The sequence below is a fragment of the Coregonus lavaretus genome (assembly GCF_964263955.1).
Source record: "Coregonus lavaretus genome assembly, chromosome: 1".
NCBI lineage: Eukaryota > Metazoa > Chordata > Actinopteri > Salmoniformes > Salmonidae > Coregonus > Coregonus lavaretus.
The window spans coordinates 17,393,399-17,415,399 of record NC_139988.1 but is presented as its reverse complement, the minus strand read 5'-3'; the positions used below and the strand labels follow the sequence as shown (position 1 = coordinate 17,415,399).

The 22,001-nt window shown below is 43.6% G+C and overlaps 3 protein-coding genes across 4 annotated transcripts; all 3 read left to right on the top strand.

Annotated features, from left to right (window-relative positions):
- The first annotated feature begins 1,337 nt into the window (after nt 1-1,337).
- LOC311104640 (X-ray repair cross-complementing protein 5-like) lies at nt 1,338-6,616 on the top strand. The gene is made up of 13 exons (XM_084146489.1): nt 1,338-1,471; nt 2,265-2,356; nt 2,447-2,559; nt 2,814-2,955; nt 3,081-3,332; nt 3,554-3,740; nt 3,891-4,077; nt 4,439-4,607; nt 4,801-4,962; nt 5,075-5,204; nt 5,419-5,519; nt 5,658-5,774; nt 5,939-6,616. The coding sequence occupies exons 2-13, from the start codon at nt 2,287-2,289 to the stop codon at nt 6,136-6,138; spliced, it is 1,830 nt and encodes a 609-aa protein (XP_084002615.1). The 5' UTR covers nt 1,338-1,471; nt 2,265-2,286; the 3' UTR covers nt 6,139-6,616.
- A 4,377-nt stretch (nt 6,617-10,993) lies between these two features.
- Nucleotides 10,994-13,999, top strand: LOC311112562 (uncharacterized protein). The gene is made up of 7 exons (XM_084155700.1): nt 10,994-11,154; nt 11,543-11,620; nt 11,852-11,902; nt 12,089-12,139; nt 12,319-12,369; nt 12,464-12,514; nt 12,915-13,999. The coding sequence occupies exons 1-7, from the start codon at nt 11,031-11,033 to the stop codon at nt 13,652-13,654; spliced, it is 1,146 nt and encodes a 381-aa protein (XP_084011826.1). The 5' UTR covers nt 10,994-11,030; the 3' UTR covers nt 13,655-13,999.
- Nucleotides 14,000-14,264: 265 nt separating this feature from the next.
- Nucleotides 14,265-21,094, top strand: LOC311116787 (josephin-1-like). Of its 2 annotated transcripts, XM_084157450.1 has the most exons (6): nt 14,268-14,385; nt 14,493-14,544; nt 14,855-15,693; nt 15,896-16,024; nt 18,400-18,594; nt 18,896-21,094. In XM_084157450.1, the coding sequence occupies exons 3-6, from the start codon at nt 15,410-15,412 to the stop codon at nt 18,996-18,998; spliced, it is 711 nt and encodes a 236-aa protein (XP_084013576.1). In that variant the 5' UTR covers nt 14,268-14,385; nt 14,493-14,544; nt 14,855-15,409; the 3' UTR covers nt 18,999-21,094. The 2 variants fall into 2 exon arrangements, with proteins under 2 accessions (XP_084013575.1, XP_084013576.1); XM_084157449.1 differs by lacking the exon at nt 14,493-14,544 and having other exon boundaries at nt 14,265-14,385.
- Nucleotides 21,095-22,001: the final 907 nt, after the last annotated feature.

Here is a 22,001-nt window from a genome sequence, read left to right as displayed (position 1 = left end):
AGCCTACTCAGTGCACCCACAAAACACAATTGTGAAGAGTTTACACAAATATTAGCATCGTTGCTCTTATTGTGGGACTTTAAATGTGGGAAATCACCTCACTTTCCAGCATATTGTGTGTATTGCTGGCCGTGTGGTGCCAGGACAACAACCTCTCCCTCAACGTGATCAAGACAAAGGAGATGATTGTGGACTATAGGAAAAAGAAGAGGACTGAGCACGACCCCATTCTCATCGACGGGGCTGTAGTGGAACAGGTTGAGAGCTTCAAGTTCCTTGGTGTCCACATCACCAACAAACTAACATGGTCCAAGCACACCAAGACCGTCGTGAAGAGGGCACGACATAACCTATTCCTCCTAAGGAGACTGAAAAGATTTGGCATGGGTCCTCAGATTCTCAAAAGGTTCTACAGCTGCACCATAGAGAGCATCCTGACTGGTTGCATCACCGCCTGGTATGGCAACTGCTCAGTCTCCGACCGCAAGGCACTACAGAAGGTAGTGCGTACGGTCCAGTACATCACTGGGGCCAAGCTTCCTGCCATCCAGGACTTCTATACCAGGTGGTGTCAGAGGAAGGACCTAAAAATTGTCAAAGACTCCAGCCACCCTAGTCATAGACTGTTCTCTCTGCTACCGCACGGCAAGTCTAGGTCCAAGAGGTTTCTAAACAGCTTCTACCACCAAGCCATAAGACTCCTGAACATCTAATCAAATGGCTACCCAGACTATTTGCATTGTAAAATAGATGACGCATGTGACAAATAAAATTTGATTTTATTTGATTGATTGTACTTATTATAAGTACGCCCCCAATGCAATACTGAAGTCTAATACATCCACAGTGCGATTTCAACTGAGTCTTTACTTTTTGGGGGGTCAAATTAACTTCTTATTGTCTTTTGTTGAATGTATATAAAAACAGTCCAACCGTGTTCAGTATCTAGTCCAAATATGCTATCATTCCATTATTTGTATTCATTTGCATGTTTCAATGGGGGAATCTTATTTTGAAGGCGAACCGCAAATTCCACAATCCTTATTGTGGCTAGCTTCACACAGTTGACCGTGACGACCTATATCGTCAAAGCGTCTGATAAAATATTATGAAATGGACGCAAGAATCCGTAATAAAATTAAGAAATCTTGTGTTTATGCAAGTGAGTTTTACGATTGATATCACAAATATTTAGACAATATTTAGACAATATTAGACAATATTTGTTTCATAAATCGTCTCTACCTCAATCGCACAGTAGATGGCGCTATGCACTTTCGGCTTAACATGAACCCACCAACATTTTCACCATAGAAAAAGTAATGCGCATTCACGTCGCAACAGAGGACGCGATCAAACTATGTGACGCGACTATGGTCTGATATCAACACCTGCATCAAGACAGAACAAGGCTTGTAGCTGGCTATTTCAACCGAAACCACTTTTGTAACATCATACACTCGGCCATAAGGTATGCTTTCATTCTGCTGTATACTTTAAATGAGAGTGCATTGTTATTTATGCTGATAAATGGTTGCTAAGCTAACAATATACCGTTTAGAAACTCTGTGATTATACTCTATTCAGAAAGCTGTCTGCCGCCTATTCACCGACGCTCCCCCAAATGTTCTGCCTAAACGCAAATGCAGGTGTTGGATACAGTTTTGGAAACATTTGGAACTTAACTTGAATATAAGTGAAAAATATTTTTTTAAATACAAAATACTTACTGTATGCAGTTTTGGAAAGTTGCACCCGGCTGTCCTTTTGAGAAACACCGGAAATGTAGAATGTATTGGTGCAATGGAGATACAGCACGAGTGAATGTGAGAGAGTATATCGTAGCTGACGCGTTGTGTGAAAACAGCCGGGTGCAACTTTGCTCAACTGCGCACAGTAAAAGTGTGTATTTGTATTTGAAAGATTCGTTCTCGCTTATATAAAAGTTAAGTATCAAAGGTTTACAAAACCGTAGCGTATTTGCGTTTAGAGCGTCGGGATTGTAGTTCACATGGAGCCAGCTATGGTCCGTACCATCAGATGAGAACCCAAAAGGGGGGGCAACTGTAAAATGGGTATACCCCCCTTGGGTTCTCAAGAACTAACTAGCCACTTACCAAAAGGTGACTGGAGTGCCACTCTAAATTTATGATTGATTGGCCCGACATCATCTGGTATTACCTGATCAGAGTTGTATAACAACCACAGTTCTCTCACACTTCTCACACAGTGTGTGTATGCGTTTGTGTCCTTGTTATTTTCAGGGCAGGACAAGTGCATGCCACAATGGCACAGTGGAACGACTACCACCATGAGGATGAAGATGTGGATGGAGAGGAAGGGGATGAGTCTGGAGGTAAGAACAACATTGATGGTGATTGAATGGATCAATACTGAATAGTATGGAGTTTAGCATATGTAATGTCAACGCAATCCCTCTCCCCAGTGGACTATAAGAGCACAGGGCGTGACAGCCTGGTGTTTCTGGTGGATGCTTCCAAGGAGATGTTCATCAAGGGGGAGGATGGAGAGCCCTCGCCATTTGACATGACCATGCAGGTAGATCTCTCTTTCTCTCTCGCTGTCTCTAACGCCCTCTCTGCTTTCCCCTACCGTTTTCTGTCCTTTCTTCACCCCCTCTCTTTCTCTCCTTATCTCAGACATGATCAATATTACTGAACTCTCAGCATCATGAAAAGTGACATGACTGATGGCCCTTTCCCACTCACCCTCCTCTCTTTATCTCTCTGTGGTCCTACTCAGCCCTCTGACAGTGTTGTAATATATTATATTGTGCTACTCTCCCTCCCCAGTGTGTCCGCAGCGTCTACACCAGTAAGATCATCAGCAGTGACAAGGACCTGGTGGCTCTAGTGTTCTATGGGACGGAACAGAGCAAGAACCCCAGGAACAGTTTCAAGCATGTCTATATCTACCATGACCTGGACTCACCTGGTATGTCCCCCTGGCCTGCAGTTTCAGTGTGTGTTCTGAAAGAGTCTTGGAGTCTCCTCACCTATCTCTCTGTCCATCCTTTTCTTTTACCCCCATCCATCTCTCTCCCTCCCTCTCTCCTCTAGGTGCCCGTCGAGTGCAGGACGTGGACGGGCTGCGTGGGGAGAAGGGTGCCCATGTGGCAGCGGAGACCATGGGCAGTGGGTATACCAACCTAGGCGAGGCCCTGTGGTGCTGCTCCAACCTCTACAGTGACATCAAGCTTCGGCTCTCCCACAAACGCCTCATGATCTTCACCTGCCGAGACATGCCACACGGGGGCGACAGCGAGCACAACCGCCAGGCCCGCACCAAGGCTAGCGACCTCAAAGAGACTGGTGGGTCTGGAGAAAGGGGGAAGGCAGTTGTCAAAGAGAGAGAACACATATAGTTGTATCTTTATGCCAGTTGGCCTCCTTGATGTAACTGTGTTGTAGGTGGAGGGGTTTGAAAAGTGGCCTGAAATACATCTTGGTCTTGCAAATGTTTAGTTTATCACAAACAATGTAGGATCAGTAATCTCTCTTTCTCTCTCTCTCTGTCACTCACTCACTCACAGGTGTGGTGATAGACCTGATGCATCTGATGAAGCCAGGTGGGTTCGACGTCTCGCTCTTCTTCTGCGACGTGGTGAGCCCCCCCGAGGACGAGGCTGAGCTGGGCCTGCAGATGGAGCCTTGTGGGAAATTGGAGGACCTCCAGAAGAGGGTCAGAGCCAAGGAGATGAAGAAGAGATCGGTCGCAAGGTACAGAGCACAGCCCAGCACTGTTTCCCTCTCCATTGTATAGGCGTGGCGCTGTGTTCTTATAGGACATGTTTAGATGTTTCAAACATTTAATAACACTGAACAGGGCCCTGGTTGCTGATGGCTCCTCTCTTGTCCTCTGTGTCTCAGGTTGAATCTGTGTCTGGGGGAAGGGATGAACATGGCGGTGGGTGTGTACATCACGGCCCTACAGGCCAAGAAGCCTAACGCCATCAAGCTCTACAGAGACAACAACGAGCCCGTCCGCACTAAGACACGACTCTACCACACACAGACGGGCAGCCTGCTGCTCCCCAGCGACACCAAGAAGGCTCAGGTAACTAAGTGGGAATCTCAAATCAAACCAAATAAATATATATTTGAAGTGTATCAAAGAAAGTATGAATTAAATCAAATGTATTTATAAAGCCCTTTTTACATCAGCAGATGTCACAAAGTGCTATACAGAAACCCAGCCTAAAACCCCAAACAGCAAGCAATGCAGATGTAAAAGCATGGTGGCTCGGAAAAACTCCATAGAAAGGCAGGAACCTAGGAAGAAACCTAGATAGGAACCAGGCTCTGAGGGGTGGAGATTATAAGAGTACATGGCCATTAAGGCCAGAATTCATATTTTTCATTCTGTTTGGTTCATTTCAGTCTAGATGTGATTTGTGGTTGTGTGTTTGTCTGTGTAGGTGTATGCAGGCAGGCAAATAGTGATGGAGAAAGACGAGGTGGATGTGATAAAGAAGTTTTCTGACCCGGGTCTGGAGCTGATTGGGTTCAAGCCCATGGAGCGTCTCAAACTGCACCACCACCTCAGATCTGCTGTCTTCATCTACCCAGAGGAGGAAATGGTCACAGGTGTGTGTGCGTGCGTCCCTCAACACTATGAACCTGTCACTATGATGGGAAGAGAGACGGTGACAGTTGAATACATAACTACAAGTCAAAATGTAATCTGAGAAACGTCAGCCCATGTTCCTACTCCAATTCCATTACATTTTGAGTTCCAACTTTAACCCCTTTCTCAATCTCTTCTGTTTTTCCATCCCAGGGAGTGCCTGTGTTTTCACAGCGTTGCTGCGCAGATGTAGTGAGAGGAACGTGTTCGCTCTGTGTAAATACACACGGATTCGTAACTCTCCCCCGCGCTTCTTAGCGCTGGTGCCCCAAAGAGAGGAGGTGGATGAGGGCCAGGCTCAGATTGCAGCTCCAGGTACAGTCATTGGGTCCCACTGTAGCCGCTGGTCTTGCACAAATACCACACAATTAATATACTTTTAAACGTTCAGACTAATTGTAGTGATGTGTGTTTGTGTTCGTCTCAGGCTTCCATGGCATCTTCCTGCCCTACGCGGATGACATCCGTACCCTGGACACTCCTCAGCTCCCCACGGCCTCCAACGCCCAGGTGGACAAGATGAAGGAGATAGTACACAAGCTACGCTTCAAATACAGGTACGGCCTTTTTATTACAGTTAATACTAAACATTATTATTATTATTTCATACCAGGATTCACATTTTTAAAAGAGTTAAAGCATAAAACATAACAGTAAAAGCGTAGTAGAAAACGAAGGGAACACTATTGTAAACATCCTAGAATATGACCTGAAAGAGTCTTGAGATTCCCACTCCAGTGTTGTCTATGTGTTGCTCTTCCTGTGTTCCAGGAGTGATGCGTTTGAGAACCCAGTCCTCCAGCAACACTACAGGAACCTGGAAGCCTTGGCTTTAGATCTCATGGCCCCAGAGCACATAGAGGACCACACCAGTAAGACTGATACACACACCATATGCTTTTGATTGGCCCACATGCTTCTTTTTTAGCAGTGCTCAAGCTCGCTTTTTCTTGTCCATTCTTTCTGTTCAATCTCTCCTTATCTATCTCTCTCTCTCGCTCCTCCCTCAGTGCCCAATGTGAATATGATGGACCAGCGTCTTGGTTCCCTGGCTCAGGAGTTCAGAGATCTGGTGTACCCTGCTGACTACAACCCAGAGGGCAAGACTGCACCCAAACGCAAACCAGGTGAGTTCTGTGTGATCTATATTGTGGTGAATGGTTTACTTGCTATGTGTCCCGTAGGGGAGATTTGGGTCTGGCACATGGAGTAAGAAATATCAGTGTAGTAGCTGGCAGTGTCACTGTTGAAATACTGGTTGTTGTAACATCCTGGCCCTGTGTGTGTTCAGCTGAGGCGGCAGGCGGCGCAGAGAAGAAGCCCAAGGTGGAGATGTCTGAGGACGAGCTGAGGGGTCACGTACAGAAAGGCACCCTGGGTAAGCTGACGGTGCCCGTGCTGAAGGACGCCTGCAAGCAGTTTGGGGTGAAGGTCACAGGGACCAAGAAACAGGAGCTAATAGACGCCCTGACTGCACAGCTCACGAAATGAGGCTTAGATGTCAAAATATGTTGACATCTACGCTTTCGATATTCTGGTCAGAGGCACTAGGAAGCAGGATTATTGGTCTGTCTTTGCTTTAGGCTTACATTTCAAGATTTCTAATCTGAGATATATCACTGTACTTCAAATGGGGAAAATATGCAATGTTTCTCATTTGCGTTGCTAGAAGAAGAATATTACTTTTTGTTTCTTTACATATTTTAAACTTTGAAATAAAAAATGAAGAGGAACAATGTAATTGTCTGAGATTGTGTAGCTCAGTTGGTAGAGCATGGTGTTTGCAACGCCAGGGTTGTGGGTTCAATTCCCACGGGGGGCCAGTATGAAAAAATGTATGCGCTCACTAACTGTAAGTCGCTCTGGATAAGAGCGTCTGCTAAATGACTAAAATGTAAATGTAAAATGTAATTGCTTCAAGTTTGACTTGTGTCTGCAGTTCTTGAACTCACAAAATAAAGGAAACACCAACAAAGTGTCTTAATAGGGCGTTGGGCCACCACGAGCCGCCAGAACAGCTTCAATGCGCCTTGGAATAGATTCTACAAGTGTCTGGAACTATTTTGGAGGCATGTGACTCCATGACAAATTCTATCATTTGGTATTTTGTTGATGGTGGTGGTAAACGCCGTCTCAGGCTCCGCTCCAGAATCTCCCATAAGTGTTTAATTGGGTTGAGATCTGGTTACTGAGACACACACACCCTTTAAATCCCCTATGCACCTTTAAGACCCCTCTTTCAAAGTCACTAGCTAGGTTTCCATCCAATTGGCAACAGATTTTCATCAATATTCTAAAATCTGCATAAAAACAATATGCACATTTTCCATCAAATTTACTTGTTGCAAATAAAAGGCTGTGCGTGATGACATAGTGCACATAAAAATACATTTTGCGGTTAAAGTCCCATGTACCGAATAAAAAGAACTATACTGAACAAAAATATAAATGCAACATGAAACAATTTCAAAGATTTTACTGAGTTATTACATTACATTACATTTTAGTCATTTAGCAGACGCTCTTATCCAGAGCGACTTACAGGAGCAATTAGGGTTAAGTGTAGTTATAGTTCATTAAATATAAATCAGTCAATTGAAATAAATTCATTAGGCCCTAATCTATGGATTTCACATGACTGGGCAGGGGCACAGCCATGGGTGGGTCTGGGAGGTTATAGGCCCACCCATTTGGGGAGCCAGGTCCAGCCAATCAGAAATTGTTTTTCCCCACAAAAAATGCTTTATTACATACAGAAATACTCCTCAGTTTCATCAGCTGTCCAGGTGGCTGGTCTCAAACGATCCCGCAGGTGAAGAAGCCGGATGTGGAGGTCCTGGGCTAGCATGGTTAAACATGGTCTGTGGTTGTGAGGCCGGTTGGACACACTGCGGAATTCTCTAAAACAACTTTGGATAAGAGGGAGAATATTTGTATTTGACAAATGGCAGCCAAGCATCGTTCATCATGTCACCATAATAAGACCCTCGATATTTATTGGGAAGCAGCATCAAGCTCATCACCATGCACATTCACCACCCTCTGAAGTTTATCATAACATTTCATCTGTAGCTTAATAAACTGCATGCATTCCTGAGCAGGGGCGGTGTGTTCAATAGGGCGATATGGGCGACGCACTGCCAAACGGGAAAAGGAAGGGATTTTTTTCCTAATCAATTATATCACGGCAACAGTAGTTATCAGTGTTGTAATCTAGACGTCTGATCTGCCACAGTGCCACTAAATGTCCAATCAGGCTAAAGTCGTGCTTCAAATGGCCACCCCCCCTTTTGGGGCGATTTCAGTCAGGTTGAAAATCGCCCAGAAGTCTGTCATAGACTCCCATGTAAAATCTATTTTTTTCAAATATCAGAGCTTTCAATACAATCTCTATGGGTTTCTGAGGGCTTGCACTTACGCGCTTTCGTCATACGTAACGTAACCATGAACGTAACTAAGAAAAGAGCGGGTAGCCTCATCAATCAATTCACTATTACTGTCAAAATGGCTAGCCTTCAGTGCAACGCGATTGTGTCTTTGAAAGAAGTTCCTTTTTGTCGGCGAACAAATGAAGATAAATTGGCAACGAAACAATTAGGACCTCCCAGACCAAATTTAATAATTCAACAGGTTTCTACTAAAGGGGGGAAGTCCTACACCCGAGGATTTTCCAAAAATTGGTACGAACGAAAAACCTGGCTAGCAGGCTGCGATGTAGCTAATGCAGTCTTCTGCTACCCCCTGCTTACTCTTTCACCCTGAAGGCGGCACGGCAGACAGCACCGCTTGGACAGCGACTGGTGTGTAACGGACATGCACCATCTTTCAGGAAAGATTAAGAAACATGAGCTGTCAAAGACCCACATGGATAGCTGTTTGAGATAGTCTGCTTTGGGGAGAGTGAACATTCCCACTCAACTGGATGAGGGATACAGGCTAGCTGTCCGCCGCCACAACGATGAGGTTAGTGTTGATAATCACAAGTTTACTGGAGAACTGAAACTGACAAGGCTGACAAGATAGGACCCTTTTGTCCATTGTTATTGGATAGGAACAGAACTTATAACCAGCTCCTGACCTAAATAGATCTTAGCACAACATTTTACTTAACATATCATATTCCATATTCACTATAACAAATATATTTACTACAACATTAGCAAGAACCGCCACATCCTCAGCCGGCTAATCCAGTGTGTGAAGTTTTGCGGAGTGTTTGAGTTAGCTTTGCGAGGCAAAGATGAAACTGAGGGCTCCACCAACCCTGGTAAGCCAACACTTTTGAGATCAGTCAATAAATGCTTCTGGTATTGACTTATATGCTGCCCCTGTCTTCATGTTGTTGCTGGACATATATTTTTTAAAATGTGTGTAGGTCACCTAAATCATCAGAAAAATTGCCCCCCCTGAGAATTTTTTCAGGAGCCGCCACTGTTCCTGAGTCGTAGTGGGAGGACCACACAACATATCATCCCCTGACTCAAAATTTACTTCGATATGATTGTTCTTACACTCACTGAACAAAAATATAAAAGCAACATATAAAGTGTTGGTCCCATGTTTCAAGAGCTGAAATAAAAAATCCCAGACAGTAATTTTATATAATTTTACTTTGCCTGTGAGAACCATTAGCACGGGCATTTGATTAGGATTAGCTGTCTCCATGCACACAAGCATGGCTTTGTGTCCGTGGTTGCACCTTAACAATGCAGAAAAACTAGTCTCTAGCTCAAACCGTTCAAAACTAAATACCTTTTTTTTTATCATGAGTAAGGAGCTATGAAAATAGTTCAAATAAACCCTATTTAATCTACACTGAACAAAAATATAAACGCAACATGTAAAGTGTTGGTCCCATGTTTCATGAGCTGAAATAAAAGATCACAATTTTCCATATGTACAAAAAGCATATTTATCTCAAATGTTGTGCACAATTTTGTTTACATCCCTGTTAGTGAGCACCTGACAGGAGTGGCATGTCAAGAAGCTGATTAAATAGCGTGATCATTACACAGGCTTACCTTGTACTGGGGACAATAAAAGGCCACTTTAAAATTTGCAGTTTTGTCACACAACACAATGCCACATATGTCTCAAGTTTTGAGGGAGCGTGCAATTGGCATGCTGACAGCAGGAATGTCTACCAGAGCTGTTGCCAGAGAATTTAATGCACAATTTGTGCACAAAATCTGAGAGAAATAAGCTTTTCGTAGTTATGTAAAATGTCGGGGATTTTTTTTTTAAAACATGGGACCAACACTTTATATGTTGCTTTTATATTTTTGTTCAGTGAGTGTAAGAACAATCATATCGAAGTAAACTTTGAGTCAAGGGATGATATGTGGTGTGGTCCTCCCACTACGACTCGGGAAAGCATGCAGTTTATTAGGCTACAGATGAAATAAGTTATGATCAACTTCAGAGGGTGGTGAATGTGCATGGTGTTGAGCTTGATGCTGCTTCCCAATAAATATCGAGGGTCTTATTATGGTGACATGATGAACGATGCTTGGCTGCCATTTGTCAAATACAAATATTCTCCCTCTTATCCATAATAATATCAACGTGTAGACCAGGGTTCTTCAATTCCGGTCCTGGAGGGCCGAAACACCTCCGTTTTTCATCCTCTCCTTCTAATCAGGGGCTAATTCAGACCTGGGACACCAGGTGAGTGCAATTAACTACCAGGTAGAAATAAAAAACAGAAGTGTTTCGGCCCTCCAGGACCGGAATTGAAGAACCCTGGTGTGGACTATAGCCTACCCGCACTATCTGCAAGTTGTTGGCTAGAGTGCACATGCAAGACCAGAGTAGGCACATTTTATATTTCACGCAACAATTTGTGACAAAACTATCGGTTGAGTTGAAAATGTGATGGAAACACATTGAACTTTAGATTTTTATTCAGTACATTAAAACGTACACGAAAAAGTAAATGTTGTGCGCAACATGTCATCACTGACTGATTTTTCTCCACAAGTCCATTTGGTGGTAAAATGCGCATATTATTGAGAATATTCGCATTAAATTTGTCAACAATTGGATGGAAACCTAGCTACTGAGATCTCTTCTTGCCATGGTAGGCAAAATAATGGGCAACTGGTCATTTTTCTACATGACCCTAAGCATGATGGGATGTTAATTGCTTAATTAACTCAGTAACCACACCTGTGTGGAAGCATCTGCTTTTAAAATACTTTGTATCCCTCATTTACTCAAATGTTTCCTTTATTTTGGCAGTTACATGTATTTCCCATCCTACTTGTATGATTAGAAAAAGGCGTGTCTCAGTGCCACAAATACAGCATTATATCGCTCCTTCAGTCACAATAAAGAACAATTTTGTTCGGGCGAGTCATCAAAGTACTTTCACGTAACGGGAGATGGCGCTTTGGTTTTGGCCAGTAGCATACGGGCCGGGTTTACCTGTGAATATAGACCAGTGTGACTGCAAACCGGACAGCGATTGTACCTCAACTTCAGCCTACTGTGGAGATGGTAGCACTGGTAAGAAGGATACTCACGTCCGTCAAATATAACTATTAGTCAATCCAACCAAGATGTAAAAGTAATATACCGATATTTGCTCCGTCTGTGTAACATGTCGAACGGAGTTATTTTTCTGTTACAATCTTTCTGTTTTGTATTGACGGGCCTAATATCAATGACAAAGTCGCTGTTTGTTTGGTATCACTTTAGAGACAGTTGAGTCCGAAATGTAGGCTACATATTATAAATATATACAATAACGCATGTAGACTAGGAAAATAAATACAAAACGCAAAAGTATACTAAGCTGATAAGGCCACCGTTTTGGGTTTAAAGGTTAAACTCCTGACAAGTAAAGAAAATTGATCAGTCTCATGCTTCACTACTTATCTCTCTCTCCCTGCAGGTTTGTGGTTGGACTTCAACAGTGTTTTGACAGGAGCTCTCACTGTGGTGGGCTATCTCCTCTACAGATTCTCACAGGGTCAGTAGTCTTAGCCACAACAGTACTATTGTCAGCAAATACTTATTTGATGTACATAATGTTGTCTTATCTGTAAGATGATCCTCTCTCCCATCTGGGGACTGACTGTGGTTTTGACATCAACTGGTGTTGTGTATCTGATTGCTTGATAATCAATTTGTTTTGTGTCCGTAAATAGTATTCCTTTGTTTGATCCTGATTGAGTTCATTTATCTCTTTGGCCCGCTACAGCCCTCCCAGCTCTGATAAGATGGCCCATCCATCTCTTCTGCACGCTCACTGGTACGTCATCATGGCTGGGATCCAACTGGAGGTTGAACCTTGAACCGTATTGCATTATTCAGCCTACATGTCTAATCATTCATCAGGTGTCAACATTTATCTGAGTATCTTCATCTGAGCAACAGATTAAATTAAATGTCTTGATTAAATACTATTTTAAACTAAATACTATTCCCTCTGTTTTAGGTCTGTCCTCACTGTGGGGTTGGGTGAGCCACCTGATGGGAACTCTTCGTAGTACGTACTGTCACAATTCTTAACCTTTCTCAATATTCATTAACATGTTTACTAAACTCATCTGAATGTAAAATATGCAGTAGATTAATTGATTGCATCACATATTTGAGTTAATCCTAAAGTAGAGTAATGTATGTTGTTGTGGTGAATGATTTGTTAATTATGTCTTTGTGTTTCAGGCTTACAGTACTTTCTGAAGTGTCTGTCTCGTATTTGGAGGTTTATAGTTGGTAAGAGATTGCTAATACCCACCCACCATATGACTGATCATGTCTTTGATTGATTACAATGTGTTGATAATGTATTGTTTTGTTTGTCTATCAGCTTCATTCTCAAAACTCAGCGGGTTCACTGTTATCATTAAAAACAACTCTGGTAAGTTTCTCTCCCCTTTCTCACTCGTTCTCCCTTCTCTATTTAATTGTAAGTTCTGTTCTTTTTTATGTGTAATTTAGTTTACCATACTGTTCCCCTCAGGTTCACTATCAAATGTGAAGCAATGTGTGGAATCTGTCAGCAAACAAAGAGGATTTAGAGCATTTATATTATGTTCCTAGCTGCATCTGTATTCCTGCACAAATAACATCCTATCAACTGTGTCCTTTAATCTTGTGGGTTGTTTTCCTTTATAATAGAAATGGCACTTGATGAAATCATGACATAAATCCCTCCATTCATTGAATTAACTGTTCTGCTCTCATGTTCCTTTTCATTTTTGCTCAGACCAACAAATTTGTGAATTATTTATGTACTCCCTTGTCTATTTATTTTCCAGGGGCTTCTAGTGACAGTCCCCCAGGCACAGAGCCCTCTCCCAGCCCTATTCCCAGTGAGCCTGGGCTGAGGCTCATCCTTATGGGGCCTCCCGGTGGAGGCCGGACCTCCCTTGCAGACACCCTGGTTGGCTGCAGCCTCCCTCAAGTTGGGGGGTCCCTGGGGGCTGTGATGGAGTGTACCAAGCGGAGGGCGGTGGTGGACAGGCGAGAGCTGATCGTAATAGACACCCCAGACCTCCTGGGTCCATCTCTGGGCGACAGTATGAGAGCCTTGGAGGCCCTCCGCAGCCTGCAGCTGGCCAGCCCAGGCCCCCATGCCTTTCTGCTGGTGCTCCGGATCCATGGAGATGGGGTGGACCAGGACGCTGCTAGCGCCACCAGGGCCCTCCTAGAGCTGGTCGGGGAGAGTGCCACAGGCCACATCCTCATTGTCCTCACCCATGCTGACTGTCTGGGCCCGGGCTCCACGCTAGCCCAGCTACTGGAGGATGATGCTGGAGGCCTCAGAACTGCTCTGTCTCTGTGTGGTCAGCGGGCTGAGCTTGTGGACAACAACCCAGACAGGCCGGTGGCGGAGAGGAGGGAGCTGGCCAGGGGGCTGCTGGAGAGGGTAGCAGAGATGAGGGCACTGAGGGGACACTACACCCACGAGCTGCAGAAAAGGGAGGACAGTGTGATGGAGGAACTGCTGATGGACATGGCCTCTGTGTTGGCACGGAAACTGGGACAGGAGTATTGAGAGTAGAAGAGAAATACTTCATTTTGGGTTTAGGTGCATTTTGTTGACTTTTTTTTGTCACTCTTGGATTCTGGGTATGTTATTGTGTTTGGGGAATTGATCCTCATTTCACTGACTGTATGAATTATTGTTAAGTATGTAAGACTTAGCATGGGCTTGTTTTGTAAAATGTCAAGATCATGTTCTTACGGTACTGCTGTTATTGAACAGTATTTAATCAATGTCAATTTGCCTTCATGTACCCTACTTTGTTTTCTTGCACACTCTTTCTTGTATGTGTCTACTACATTCCTCCCATGGTTTCATAATTTTTTTGGAAGTATTAAAAAGTTGCTTCCAAATAAATCCATTGACTCTGACTATTTCCTGCTAGTGTAATAACTCCAGGTCAAAAGAGCCCATCTAAACGTTATTGTTGGAGAGCTCGGATGTTTTGCAACAAATTATTTTTGGTCTCAACCCATTTTTATATTAAAACAAACTAAATCTAGTGTTTAGCAGTCTTAAGGGAGGGACTGAGTAGAGGGAGTACAGTTCGCAGATTGGGCTGACGCAGGCTGTGACAAGCAAACAAGCCATTGACGTTTTGCGCATGCTCATATAGAAATACGGCGCTACAAGGAAAAAGTGCTGAAGACAAAGGACTAAACAACCCCAGGAAAAGAGGCGAAACGATTAATTTCACCAGGATTATGACAACCCTACTACAGTAGTATCGCATAAAGCGAAAGGTAAGTGGCAACAGATAAATCGACTAAATACGAAGGGTTTCGCATCCATGCTTACGCTATCAAACAAATAGAACGTACAGCCAGACAAATCTAGTCTTTCTTTGCAGCTGCCTTCCTGTTCCACTGGATTTTAGCTAGAGCGATGGATTTGAATATCAGGTAGATTTGACATATTTTGTTAATCTGTAAATATCACTTGTGTTACAGAATACTAAATAATACCAAGACTGTCTCTTACGCCTGTTGTCTAGTTATATCAGTTTAGTGTGATGTTGCCACAAGCCTGCCGCTCTTATCGAGTCAGCTGTTAGTAGAATGTTTACCCTGTGTCTTCTGTTCCTTCCTGCTGACCACTGCTGAAAATACTCTTTAGAAAAACACCTGGTTATCCCTAAATTATTTCAGCATGACATTGATTTCGGTGACAACCTCTAAACATGAATTTCTGCCTCTCTTCTGCCTCCCTCAGCTATTTTCCTAAGGAGTCCTGTCTAAATGTCACAAAGCGTCCTGTATCAAGTCCCTCATCTTTTCCGCTGGAGCTAACTCTTAATGGTGGAGCCGTGGTCCTCTTGGCTCTCTAGAAATGGAAAGAACTCGTAAGCTCTAGTGACACTTGAGGTGCTAAAAAAAATAAAAGTCACGAGGACAGACATCAGAATGGAGGAAGTTGAAAAAAGAGACGCGTACTCTTGCTTCTCTTGCTAGTTTTTGTTTTGCCATCGATGACCCTCGTGGTTGATTCTCTTTTTATACTGAAGCAGCTGGAATATCAATGTCTACACACCCAACGTTTTGTTCACATAATTCAATCCAGGCCTCCTCCACTCCAAACTTGAACACTGTTTGTTAGCCTGCAGTTTTTTTTATTTTCTTCCAATTGTCCCTTTTGAAACGGCAGGTGTAGCTGAAGTGACCTGGACCCCCTCAGTGTAACCCACCTCCCCCTAGCCACACGCACGCCCTTACAGCAGCTGAAAGGTTGCCATGGCGACTGCAGTCGTGTCGGTGTAGTGACAGGGTGATGGGGAGTGCTCCATGTTCCGGTAAGGGGAGGGCGGGAGGGGGGCTGCAGGACCTGGGCTGTATGCCATGGAAGCTGAGCAAGCAGAAAGAGGTGGTGGCGCGAGGGGGGGAGGAGAGGTCAGACCTTGGAGAGCATGATCTATCGACCCCTCCGGCCCCGCCTCCACTGCCCATCTACCACGAGAAGCAGCGGCGGGAGCTGTGTGCTCTGCACGCGCTCAATAACGTCTTCCAGGATGGGGCAGCTTTCAGCAGGGATACTCTCCAGGACATCTACCAGAGGTGGGGGGTTAAGGTTGTGTCCTCTAGGGGAGATATTTCTCTCATCCATTCTCTGTCTCTCAAAGTCCTTTCCTCTTTCATCCCCTCTCTCACTTTTTCTCTCCCTTCTGCACCTCTCTCTCTCTACCTTTGTCAACCTTTATCTTTTTCTCTCTCTTGCTTCTTCTGTCCTCATCACTCTATCTTGTCCCTTTCTCCACAGACTCTCTCCTGGCACTCTGGTAACCCCCCACAAGAAGAGCATGCTGGGGAATGGGAACTATGACGTGAATGTCATTATGGCCGCTCTGCAGACACGAGGATATGAGGCTGTCTGGTGGGATAAAAGAAGGTATACCTCTGTTCTCATCAAAGCTATATGGCCTTCTACCCTATCTAGTCATTTGTCTAACATTTTTATCCAAAGCGATGTACATGGCCCATGCAGGAGTTTTCAAATCCACAACAAGCACCATCCAATCCACTGAGCCATTGGAGCCACAATGCTATGCTCATTCGTATTCTCAATCTTCTTTACTCCTCTCCCTTTTTGGTGCGTGTGTTGGCAGCAACTATGTCAGTCGGTTCAGCCGTGCTCAATTTAGTTCACTTCAATCACTGGCCGTACACCAGCTATAAAGAGGAAGACTTATTTACATATCCTCTTCACTCTGAATCCCTGTCGAGCACAAGGCAGCTACTCATACAGACATACAGACATACAGACATACAGACATATGTAGGGTGCATTCATAGGGGGGAGTGGGGGAAGTTTAGCACTTTTTTTACATTCAGCATCACTACATCAAGGCAAATATTGTTTTCTTTCTAACAGATATCTACATATATTTCAGGATGTTGGGTTTCCCTGGAAATAATCAGAATTCATGTAAACATGATAGTTTTGAAAACATAGATTGTCAAAAAAAAGTGGTCTCTTGGCTCAATATATGGGGTTAGTTGAGCCGCCTTGGGGTAAGTGGGTGATGGGGCTGGTAGATCAAAGTTTAATTCATGGAATGGGGGTGTGGTATATTGCACAGGAGGTTGGTGGCACCTTACTTGGGGAGAACGGGCTCGTGGTAATGACTGGAGCGGAGTGGTGGAATAGTATCAAACATGGTCTCCAGGTGTTTGATGCCATTCCATTCGCTCCGTTCCGGACGTTATTATGAGCCGTTCTCCCCTCAGCAGCCTCCTTTGATATATTCAATATGCTATATTGTACACTGAGTGTACAAAACATTAGGAACACCTGCTCTTTCCATGACAGACTGACCAGGTGAAAATGTCACCTTATAAATCCACTTCAATCAGTGTAGATGAAGGAGAGGAGACAGGTTAAAGAAGGATTTTTAAGCCTTGAGACATGGATTGTGTGTGTGTGCCATTCAGAGGGTGAATGGGCAAGACAAAAGTTTAAAGTGCTTTTTAACGGGGTATGGTTGTAGGTGCCAGGCGCACCAGTTTGAGTGTGTCAAGAACTGCATCGCTGCTGGGTTTTCATGCTCAACAGTTTCCAATGTATCAAGAATGGTCCACCACCCAAAGGACATCCAGCCAACTTGGCACAACTGAGGGAAGCATTGGTCAACATGGGCCAGCATCCCTGTGGAACACTTTCGACACCTTGTAGAGTCCATGTCCCGACGAATTGAGGCTGTTCTGAGGGCAAAAGGGAGGGCTGCAACTCAATATTAGGAATGTGTTCCTAATGTTTTGTACACTCAGTGTATATCTTAAATGTATTCAGACATAGATCTCTCTGTTCAATATCACTTACCCTTCCATTTCTTGACCAGTTGTCTGGGACAGGTATGTTGTTTCAATGTGCAAATTCGTAGGCAAGTTCTCTGCATTTCAGGCTTCTAAGCCCATGAAACTGGTCCGCAAAATTCTTGATATGTTTATCAAGCTCAGGCACCATGTCATCAGATAAGACCTTGTGTGCCTCTGCTACTCTATCATAACCTCTCTTTCTCACAGGTACATGTATTGTTTTATTTTGTGTCATTGTCTTTGTTTCACCCCTTGCTGCTTCTCTCACTTCCTTGGCTGCTCTCTCAAGAACCTCAAGACCCCTGCTTGTTTTACGTTTGAATACACAGGGCATGATGATGTCTGCTCTGTAACAATAAAAATGCACTATCTTGAGTTCATAAGCATGACACATTGCAAAAATACCATGCTACTATGCATATTATGTGTAGAACTGACTAAATGTAATCATCATTTGTATGGGGTATGGTGGCCATTGGCTCAACTTACCCCAAGGCAAACATTTTGGCTATATTAGCCCACACAGCTACAAGGATGCATGTTCATGCTAGGTTTAGGAACTCATATTGTAGCTTATAAAGACCCCAACTGATGTATAGAACAATCTTAAAAGTATACTTTGGTTTAGATACAAGCATCATGAAACCTCTAACATAAAATCATTAGACTTTGTGAAAATCCATTCTTTGGACATAACTTTCTTATCACTTTTCCCATGTGGTTTCTTCACAGAGGCCATGAAATTATGACCTATTATACATATTTGGTCACATGATTAAGTTTGTTTATAGTTATCTAGAAACAACTAATCCCTTTGGCTCAATTTACCCCACTCTCCCCTACAGACATCATCATGGATTTACAACATTACAGTAGCTACTGAAAATCCACTCCTACAAGACCTATGGAAGTCCGTGTGTGATTGACTTGTGTATTGTGTTCCTGCAGGGATGTGGACAGTATTGCGCTAACCAACGTAACGGGCTTCATCCTGAACGTCCCGTCCAATCTGCGCTGGGGTCCGCTGCGCCTGCCACTCAAACGCCAGCACTGGATAGGGGTGCGGGAGGTGGGCGGAGTCTATTACAACCTTGACTCCAAACTACGCAGTCCACACACCATCGGAAACCCTGATGAGCTCAGGTACTGCGCGCGCGTGTGTGTGTGTCATCCCAATTATCCTGTCCAGTCAGTAGATTGAGTCCATCATGATTTGCGTTGTTCATTTTACATACATTGTGGAGCGGCCAAGAGAGAACGTAATTTGTATTGTCTCCACTAGGTGGTGCCAGATAGTAATACAAAATCACAGTCTCATTCCCAAATAATAGTCAATTCCAAGGCCACCATTCACAATGATGATTGATCCTTGTCTAACACCTAATAAATAACAAGCTGACATCTTTATTCTCCTTCTGTTCTTTCGATACCCTCCACACAACAGGAAGTTCCTGCGTCACCAGCTGAGAGGGAAAAATGGTGAGCTCCTATTGGTGGTGTCTGAGGAGGTGGAGGTCCACCAAACATGGAGATCAGATGGCTGTTGATTGACCTTTTCTCTACCGGATTAGACTTTTCCCAGTTCTTGCTCGGGATAACAGGCATGATCCAATCAGGGGACAGATTGAAGAGCCGGTGGGGTTGTGTTCAGCCAGTCACACAGATGCACACCGACCAGACATACTTTTTTTGCTCACACACATATTGCTGGACTATGGCTGATGAGACCTGAAGCGATGAAGGAAACAGACGAATACAGGGAGGTCACGAAGAAATCACACTACACAATACTCAGATTTATAAACGTGTTTGGGATTCTAATGTGTTTTTATATATATTGATGACTATTTTTCAATGTTACTTTTGATTTTTTTTGTACGTTACCGTTTCCAGTTTCCAAGTGTGAGAGGCATGTGACTGTGTGTAATACTACCCGTCTGTCGCTCTCGCTAGCGCTCTCTCTCTCTATATATCTGTCTCTCTGTCCCCTCTCTCTCTATATATATCTGTCTCTCTGTCCCCTCTCTCTCTCTATATATCTGTCTCTCTGTCCCCTCTCTCTCTATATATATCTGTCTCTCTGTCCCCTCTCTCTCTATATATATATCTGTCTCTCTGTCCCCTCTCTCTCTCTCTATATATCTGTCTCTCTGTCCCCTCTCTCTCTCTATATATATCTGTCTCTCTGTCCCCTCTCTCTCTCTATATATATCTGTCTCTCTGTCCCCTCTCTCTCTCTCATTTATCTGTCGTTGTCTGCTCTACTGTGACTGTGTACATCTCTTCTTTACCTGTCTGTCTTCCTCTGATCATGTCACTGCTCACAATGAGAGTGTTTCACTCGGCCAACACTAAATTCACCCCCCCCCCCCCTCCAAAAAAATGAATGTTTGTACAAACACAGAGCTAATGATGACAGCAACCAATATAATGCCAAACACTCCATGGTGTGTCTATTGTGTACACAGACTGTAATATAGTTGGTGAGAAGCATGTTTTCTCAATAGCACAGGAGGACCTGAGTGTATGTAGCTGTTTTATCCTCTCAGTTACTGCGGAGACCATCTCTGTCTGTTAGTAGAAAACCCTGCTAGTTCATGTCATCAAATTAGAATTCCTCTTGGCTAAAGCCATGTTAGGCCCAGGTATTGACAAATGGCTATATATTGTAACATGGTAGAGCCAGGATTTGTTCTTGACCATGCGACCTGACCAGGGAAAGCCACAAACCTGTATTATTGGCTAATCAGGGCCCAGAGTTTTTTCTGGTTAGATCATGTGGTCAAGAAAAACTCCTGACCCTAAACATGGGCAATTGACCATGGATAAATAGTTATCTTGAAAAATCCACCTGCCAAATATACAGAATTGTGGAATCGGTAGAAATGGTTATTATACCCAAGGTGTACAGTTATTCACTGGAAATGCACTGATGTTAGATTTTGATCTATCTGAAGATGTCTTGGCCACGGCTGAAAAGTCCAGAATGCTGAGTGCGTTGAGGGAAGTTGGTACGATGAAAAGTGAAGTGGAGTAAGAGGGAAAAGGTTGACAGTTGAAGGAGTAATGGAAAGAGAAAGTATGTCCGATCGATGTGTAGAAGAAAAAGTGAAAGTTCGAGGAGTCCAGCAAGACCTGTTAGTTTAGAAATTGAGAGAATTTTTTACAGCTGTTTGAGAGATTTGGTTGATAGATTATTATCATCATCACAACGACATATTGTGAATTATTGAAGACTTAATAAGGCCTTAACTTGTTTACAGAGGAAGCAGATATTATTGTCTACCTAAAGAGGGGTTGTTCAATTTTGCTCCAGGTGGGCTCAATACTAACAGCTTTGCTATTCACCAGAGCATCCAATCACATGATTCATTCAACTGATAATTTAATCATTTGCAACAATCACTAATCATGAGACAAAACAATGAGGTTGCTGGTCTGAGGCTGCCCTAGGGGACTTCAGGTTGGGCAACCAAACACACAGGTAGAAAATCCCCTTTAAACCAGTATGTAGTGTCATAGTGGATTTAGATTTTTGCCATGACAATCCCACCTACCACCCTTCTATTAAAGGGTCCTGGTTGTGTTACTGTTTTCTCTTTTTTCACAGAAATAAAATGCTTGTAATGGCACTTTATATGTACACCCCTTTGTGAGGATGTGGCTTAATTTCTTGAGTGAAATTGGTGTTGGAATTTGGATGGAAAATTGAGCACATTTATAAGAAACGGGCGTAGGGTTGTCTACTTTGTTATCCTGCTACTGCTTGTTAGTGTCATTTGCGTGCGCGGACCCATGTTCCAGGCGTTTCGCTTGAGCTGAGCGTTGTTTTGGCACTGTGGAACGAAGAGCGCGCATAGGACGCGCGTTTGGAAGTACGGGGACGCGCCAAACAGTGCAGATGTGTCGCAGATTTGAGAAGTCACTGTACGTACGGAGAGGTCGGGTAAAAGGAAGTGGAAGGGAGAAATTCATCTCCAACCAAAACAAAGCTCACTTTCTAGAGGGAGGAGCATACCATTTTTAAACGCGACGTCTAGATATTTGTCATAGCCTATACAGTTACTTTGTAGTAATGATGGGAAGTTCGGCTCTTTTCTGAGAGCCGGCTCTTTTGACTCGGCTCCCAAAGAAGAGCCGGCTCTTTCGACTCCCGAACGGCTCTTTATTTAGGATCTTTTGTAGCCTATATTTTACCTTAACTTTGAAAAAAAATCATGGTTTATGTGTTGAAAACCCTTTTGCTTTCAGTGTTTTTATGAGAGACCTTATAATGCCTAATTCTGTGCATTTATTCTGTGACAAAACCACTCTTACATTTGTTTATTTCAATTAAACTTTTTTATTGCACAAATTAACAATAAACTTCAAACAAATCCACAGAACAGAATCAAAACCAGAACCAAACTCCAGCAAACAGCATTAGTCCTCAGGGCAGGTTGGCATTCAGGAAGATCAGATGCCTCAGCTTGGATGGGCTGATAGGCCTGATACGATTTCGCCTCTCCGTGAGTATCTGCCCTGTTTTGGAGAAGATTCTCTCAGAAGGA